Source organism: Poecilia reticulata, linkage group LG17 (assembly GCF_000633615.1).
Source record: "Poecilia reticulata strain Guanapo linkage group LG17, Guppy_female_1.0+MT, whole genome shotgun sequence".
Classification (NCBI taxonomy): domain Eukaryota; kingdom Metazoa; phylum Chordata; class Actinopteri; order Cyprinodontiformes; family Poeciliidae; genus Poecilia; species Poecilia reticulata.
The window spans coordinates 21565627-21573536 of NC_024347.1; the positions used below are offsets into that span (position 1 = coordinate 21565627).

Below are 7910 nucleotides of genomic sequence, written 5' to 3' on the forward strand. Positions count from 1 at the left end.
CAACAAACCCATGACATTTCAACAATATTATTTTACCTTTTATGTGGAAATAGTGTCTGTTTATTCTTGCCATACAGTCCTCTGTATTAATTATTGCTCGAAAGGTCTTGCCATACAGGTTTATTCCTCTGTATTTACTTTAGTTTCTTAGTTTATTCTTGCATTTTGTTCTTCATTCATTTCCATTTAGTTTCCTTTGATTAGTATTATCCTCTCTTGGTTTATTGCTATGTCCACTTTAGCTTCTTTCCTGTTGCTAGATTTATTTTATTGTTTATTGGCGCTCACCATCAGTAATCTCATCACCTCATCGCCAAGAAGCTAACAGAAGCTACAAACACTGAATAGAAGAAGAGCTGCCATCGATACAGCTGCAGCCAAGCATGTTTTAATGTTACACAAGACAGTTTTACCAAGTTGCTCAAAGTCTAAACTGGTATTGTTGTGCATTTAAGGTGTAAAGTTTACCTTCGACCAAACGCCCCCCAAAGGCATCCCAGCGCCCCCTGCCAGGACATTTTGGTAAAAATGTCCGCCAGCGCCCCCTGCCGTCCTCTGAACGCCCCCTGGGGGGCGGTACCGCCCACGTTGAGAACTTCTAATCTATAGTATTCAGCCATAGTTTCATCCTGCTGAATGAGGATATGCGCTGTATTTAGACACATACATCCACATTCTTATCAACTCTATCCCACCTCTGCGTCTCTGAAAAACAAATCGTCTCCCCCATGTTCACGGTGGGGATGATGTGTTGAGGGCGCAGCGTTAAGAGCGTGCAGGACAAGCAAGAGCAAACTCTGTTTTTCAATTTCTGATGTATTTAGTAACACAAAAGGAGGTAAACTAAAATCTACTCAATCATGCTAATKTAAAATCTTCACARCCACCCTGGTTCCTGGTGTTATTTGTTTTGAGAGTACATGTTTGCTTCAGGGGCCTTTCATTTTTATTTGATCCGTCATTCAAATGCAGAATGTAACAAACTGAAACCTTATCTTTTTCTGCCAGATCTTAGTAGCACTGACTCATCTGTACTCCAGTCATAGTGGCRACATTAAAACATGCAAACAAAGACACCAGCCTGTTTGAACAAAACAGATGGGAGAAGCAGCCATTAAATGTGACACATCATGCTCTATTAGAGTAAAAAGACAACAAAAAAAAATATACAGCGTCTACTCAGCAAAAGATCCAAATATACTCCTATAGAGGCAAATGTGATTGTATAAAAAATGTATAATCTCTCTCCATGCCTTAAAATCATTAGGTATTCCTTGCATTTATTTCATTGAATGGTTTTACCTCGATATATATAGCGCAAGGCACACAAGCACTGCGTTTTTGCAACCAAGTTATATTTTGACTGTATTAGCAACACAGGGTTGTGATTACATGTTACAGGTGGAGTGCATAATGGCGAGTATGTGTCCTGGCTCTACTGCTATGACCCCGTAATGGATGTTTGGGCTAGAAAACAGGACATGAACACAAAGCGCGCCATTCACGTCCTGGCTGGGATGAACGATCGTCTGTATGCCATCGGTGGAAACCATTTGAAAGGTGAGCGCTCAGGCTTTTCAGGAAATGACAAAGGGTCGCGATTTGTGCTCTTTGTTACAGTTGTATACAAATTGTTTGGCTGCTATGCCCAGGTGCTGGCCTTCGTCAACTAGTGAACCCTTATTCTACCATTCAGAATGCAAAATCTGAAGCAGAACTGACGAAAGAAATCTTTCAATCTGCAGACAGAAAGTAAATGCAAACTTTTTTTTTTTTGCAACTGTCCGTACAGGCTCTGAGAGACGGTGTCCATTTTTATTGGACACTTATAAACCATAAATGTTTATAGAAATGTATGGTTTAGAATGAATGTTAGTGACTTGAATGTGTTCCAACAATGTGTATGGGTTGTTCAAAACTTAGTTATTTGATTTTTGAAGACTGCTTTACATTTGTCGTTACATTTTTGTGCCAGTTGCCAGGCAGTGCTACCAGATGACACYAGAACTACTTGTTCATTTGTGTTCCTCTCAGTACACATTTGTTCACAGAGGTACTTAACGTAGCCCTTTTCAACATGCCCACACAAAAACAGCAGAAAGAAAACTGAGAAAACACAGAAACAAAACAATTGATTTCTCTACTGGGAGATTTTGATTTTAATCTCAGAATATAAGGTTGATTGTAAAATATAGAATGTCTGCACAGTTCACACATTCTTCCGTTTCTTCCTCCTTTTGCCTGGGCAGGTTTCTCCCATCTAGATGTTATGTTGGTCGAGTGTTACGACCCGAAAGCTGACCAGTGGAACATCCTCCAGACACCGATACTCGAGGGCCGCAGTGGTCCGGGCTGCGCCGTGTTGGATGATAGCATCTTCCTCGTGGGTGGCTACAGCTGGAGCATGGTAGTAAATGTACTTTACAGTAAATAAAAACATAAAACTGTAGACATATTTTATCCAGTGACTGATGGTGGTTGAAAACACACCATTCTCTTGGTAAACTATTTCTAGTTTTGTTTCAAATTACTGTTAGACAAATGCTATGTGACAAATGCAGATGGCAGAGGGAATGTGATCACACTTATACATTTAAACCCAGACACAGCTGTCCATTTTTTCCAAAGTACGCTGGATTTATAAAAGTCTGTAGTAAAGCAGTCTGTAAAGTAATAGAAAAAATTCACTTTGACACTTGGCCCTCATATTATCACATTTTGCTTCCTGATAGCCACGTTCATGATTAATTTTTTAAAACATACTTTTCTAAAAGTATGTTTTAGAAATGTATGCATCATAACAATTGTCCTGAAATATTAGGCCAGCCTTTGTTTTCTGATTTCATTGCTTATTCTGTTAACCTTTTATTTTGCTTGTTGTTTGTATTATTATTATTATTATTATTATTATTATTATTATTATTATTATTATTATTATTATTATTAATTTCATTACAATGAAAGTAGTTTTGATAATAAATCTCAGTATCTTATACTGAGATCAAATTACGCACATGTGTACTGCGCTTACTGATTAAATTACTTCTGAAGGGGATCAGTTGCARTGGATTTTATTTAGGGCTATCAGAGTGAAGGGGATTAAACACCAATACATGCTGTACTCTTCAGAAGTGTTTTCTTAAAAATATTTAAAAGCATTCATCATTTTCCACCTCCCAAGTATGCGTTGGTCCATCAAATGAAATCCCAATAAAACATGAAAGATTGGGGTTACAAATCCAAACATTGAGGGGAATAAAAGGAACGGTCTGATTCTCCCCTTCCKCAGGGTGCCTACAAGTCTTCGACCATCTGCTATAGCCCAGAGAAGGGAACGTGGACAGAGCTGGAGGGAGAAGTGGCGGAGCCTTTGGCAGGCCCGGCCTGCTCCACGGTCATCCTACCCGCCTGCCTTCCTTTCAACAAATGACAACTAATCCAGCCAATGGGCGGTGAGGGGGACAAGCAGCAGCGGGGCGACTGGGGGGAGGACCACCAATAAGCAAAACATTTGTCAAGAATTTTGTGGCAAAAAACTCTCCAGCTTTAGCCCGGTTGTGGTGTAAAAGTTATTTTTTTACAGGTTTGACAAGAGCACTTTCATTATTCTCTACTGATGGATTGAGAGGGGGAGGGAGAGGATGAGGTAACTCATGTATCTAAACGAATCATCTGTTCTGAGAAATAGTCTGTCCCATACTTGATTTTATTTATTTAAAACAGTTTGCAAGTGTTTTTGGCTTCTCTTCCATCGCACGCATAGTGTCGAGCTGAATTATAGCATTTCAGATCCATTGTACCTTGTAGTCAGTAGAGGCATCGTCACCAGATTACGTTTTGAGGAGGCTCGGTGAATTAAAAGTGTATAAATATTCAAAGGTTATGTTTGTACTCATTGCTCTCTGTCCGGATTGTTCACTTGCGTAACAAATACGTTGTCTCTTTCGGAAAATGTACATATTTGAGTATCTGAAAGGGACATTTCCAGAAAACTGTTGGCAAACAGAAAGAGTGAACTAAAGAGCTGCTCCAAGTGGGTATTTTAACTTGTCTTGATAATGTACACTTAAACTGAATATTTTTTTTTTTTACAAGTTAATTCTTGCCAGACGTTTGTGGCAACTAGTCTTGATGCCACAACAAAGCTGCTTAAGAATCATGATTGATGACTCATATTATATTGACACTAATATTACTCAATGTTGGTACAATCAATTTGGAATTGCTAACCAGTATAATTTTCTGGGTAAATATATGTGGAGGATATTTGGGGTGTTCGTTCTTGAAGTTTACAGATGCAGGTCTGTTTATGAGACCACATGGTTTAATTGTTTAATGTAATTAAAAAAAAACAAGAGAGCATACAGTGGTCTTTGATGCACTTTCAACTCAGCAAAATTCACTGATTTGTACATTAAATCAATGTGCCGTGTTTAAGAGATATCTTCTGTGCAAATGAATCCAGTCTTGTCAACGTTATTAGGTTGAATAAAATTGACTCTAAATATTGATGCCGTTGAATTCTGTAATAAAAAAAAGTTGCTGATTTCATTCTTGTACATAAACCGCCTGCAGTGAAACATTTTTGTGCACTCAACTTTGGATTTATTCTCAAATCCTGTTATGTATTTGGCATTTTAGAAAAAAATTCAATAAAAACGATTGATGATCAAAATAACTCTGTTTGTGATGGCATTCTCAAAAAGAGAACTTGGAATAAATATGATGCATATGCTCTSAAATATTTYGTCATATAATACATAATAAATAGTAGCAATAAATAAAATGATGATTATGTCTGAAAACACAATTAACTGCACTGTCCAGCAGGAGTCAGTATTGCGTCCCGATCTCTTTACCGCGTAGAATTGATATAATGCCATCTGCCAATCATTCTGTGGGGTTTGTCAGTAACTGACCAATCGGCGGTCGCAATATGTCCCGAAGACCACGCCCCTTATCTKGAGAAACTAAACCTGCAACATCGTAGCCATCGCTAACCTGCTGCAGTCATAGAGATTTCCAGGAAAATAATGTAAAATCATTGTCAAACATTGTCAGTAGGAAGCATGCAATCTCATCAGCTGTCACCCAGAGCGTGTAGATGGCGGAATACAACTTATTGCATTTCTAAAACAACAGAGTCTGGAATAATGCAAGAAATGGATCAAGGCCTGCAGCCGAACTCAAGTTCAGTTGAATGAAACTGTGATTGAGGGCAACTATGTTCTTCTGCAGGAAGGTAACTTGCTGTTGTCATAATGACACAGTATGATAGTCAAATAAAAGATCGATGAGTGAAGGTGGTTATGCTATATTTTATGTGTGTAAATTCAAATGGTAGCTCTGTGGCASCATGAAAACGTCACCGTTACTGCGGAATTTACATTTAAGCACATTTTTATGCTACTTTTTATTTTTAAGCATTTTCCTCATGGCAGATTTTCACAAGCCRGCATTATTTAAGGAATACTCGCCTATTTTGTACGTCGGACACAGCTTTCACACTCGCATCCAACGAGACTTTGTGCCCCTCATTTTTCCTCTGGCTGCAAARGTCTTGGACTTAAAATTTGATTTCTCCATTGTTTCCCGCTAATAACCTTACAGACCTGACGTAGGACTCGTTGGAGAATTTCCATGCATGTCATCTTGGCCTTAGTGTTTGACTGATAAGCAAAAACCTACTCAAAAAATGTRTGTCGTTGAGTTTCACTACCTCTGCAACACTGTATGTTTATTAAAGGTTTGCTCTGCTCCAGCGTTGGGGGCGGAGCCGGCGTCATATCGCGATATCTGTTAGTTTATTGGTCTAACAGATGATGCAACAATATTGGGGAGAAATAGAAAAAAAAAATTTGGGCTAGCTACAGAAGAAATTGGTAAATTTTACTAATGGTTTTATTTAAAAAAATAAGTTATCATTAATTAATTAATAGGTTAATGAATGCATCTTATTTGAGAAATATTAAGATTTATTGATTTGGAAATCAATAGAAAGAGTGTTTGGGGAAAAAAAAGGTGTTTGTTACATAAAATGAATAAAGGACACAACAGTATATTTCCAATTGATTTTTAAAACTTAAAGAATAGAAAGAATAGGACAGCTCAAATTAAACCAATTATTAAATTCTCACCGCTCTTCCATAAAACCACACGTCTCACAGAAATGCTCAGCCCTGCACTTACAGTGTAGAGATAGTTGAGCACTTAAGTGATGATTGGGGGAAATGGCTACATAGCTCTCWGCAGAATGAGGAGAATGAAGAACAACACTGATTTGATTAAGACAAAGACATGCAAAGCGATCCACTGAGGAACATCAAGAGATTTAGACAGGTAACAAGAGCTTCAATGTGAACGTCTAGCACGTGTGGATTTGAAGTCTTCATTTCTCCTCCAGTGTCGGTGGCAGCAGATGGTTTCTGCACTGCTCAGAGTCCCACTCATGCTCAGCCCTGGGAATAACAGGATTGGTTTAAAAAGAACATGAGTGACCTTTTAATTATTACATAGACCATTCTGGCTCTGTTTTAATCAAAGACAAACTATTCTCTGTAATTAGCACTAGTGGTGTAATTATACCTGATAAAGACAATCCCCCCCAGCCCCCCACCATCTTTCTTATCCAGAGAATGCAGCTTCCAAAACTTTTTTTTTTCAAAACTTGACATATTATGATAGAATAGAGTGAATGTAAAATAATAGAATAAAATTACAAATTTGAACTGTATGATTACTTAAATACAAGAAACCTAAGCACCAGAAGATGTCCCAAGTATAAGTGGACTAAGCTAGGCAAAAAAGGTTTCAAAACTGCATGTAAGATTATTTGTCAAATAATCTATTTGTCAAATAATCTATTTGTGGACATTTGACGTATAAGTTGCATTACAAGTGAACCAAAAGATCAAAACTACGAACATAAATTCTGTTGTGTGTATTTTAAAGCAATATTGTTGTCATGGTTTGTGGAGATGGAGGACCCAAAAGCAGACAGGAAACAGGCAGGATTATGTGATGGTGAGTTTAATGAAAAAGAGTTCAGCAAACTCTATGAAGCTGAAATTCAAAATAAGGAGGCACAGAGAGTGAAACAAAACAGGTACACAGACAAGACAGAACGTATCCTGGGGATCTGACCAGTGCTGTGGTCAAGACCACCTAACCCGAGACCAAGACAAGACCAATACTTTTAGGGTCTGAGACCAAGTCAAGACCAAGACCGAGGGAAGTCGAGACCGAGTCAAGACCAAGACCAGCGCCCTGCGCTAAATGACACGATAAAATGTGAAATATGATCAAAATTGCTTCTCAAATTGATCTGAAAGATCCATATTCCCATAAAAAGCCCTAGATATTAAATACTTAATACATTTTACCAATATTAAAATGAAGTGCTTCCATCTTTGTGCTACAATCCGCGATGGTCTCGTGCCATCCCTAAAAAKATAACGCCCTGGGCGTTTGCCGATATTGCTTATGTCAGAAACTACCATTCACTGCACCATTAAACATAGCAATTAAGGCAATGCCCTGACGGTAAATAATGCTCAACTATGAACACTTACCAAGGAGCAACAAAGAAGTAACCAAGCACCACGCGCTCACCGTGACTGTTTTCACCCTCTCTCCCGCTACATGAAGCCAGGTAGTCTGACACCATGGCAGACATTACAGCTGCCACTTTGAACGAAAACAATCATAGAGCAATGTGCATGCTTTGCGTACTCTTTCATTCTTGTGTTTTATTTATTTGTTAATTAAAAAATATATCAATGTATATGATTAAATAAAGTAATGATACCTACTGCAGTGTACGTAGAGCATTACAAGAACAAAGAACGGCTCTCAATGACACTCCAGTCCTATTTTCTAAGTAAAGAGCCGTTCAGAAGAATCGGAATGTT

The 7910-nt window shown here is 38.2% G+C and overlaps 1 protein-coding gene across 2 annotated transcripts in view; it reads left to right on the forward strand.

The window, feature by feature from the left end:
* Positions 1 to 4667, forward strand: part of klhl14 (kelch-like family member 14) — a 16408-nt gene extending 11741 nt beyond the window's left edge. For both annotated transcript variants that reach the window (XM_008434235.2, XM_017309804.1), the window contains 3 exons: positions 1402 to 1560; positions 2250 to 2407; positions 3290 to 4667. In XM_008434235.2, the coding sequence (XP_008432457.1) occupies positions 1402 to 1560; positions 2250 to 2407; positions 3290 to 3430 (458 nt within the window). In that variant the 3' untranslated portion in view covers positions 3431 to 4667. The remainder of the gene's footprint in view (positions 1 to 1401; positions 1561 to 2249; positions 2408 to 3289) is intronic.
* Positions 4668 to 7910: the final 3243 nt, after the last annotated feature.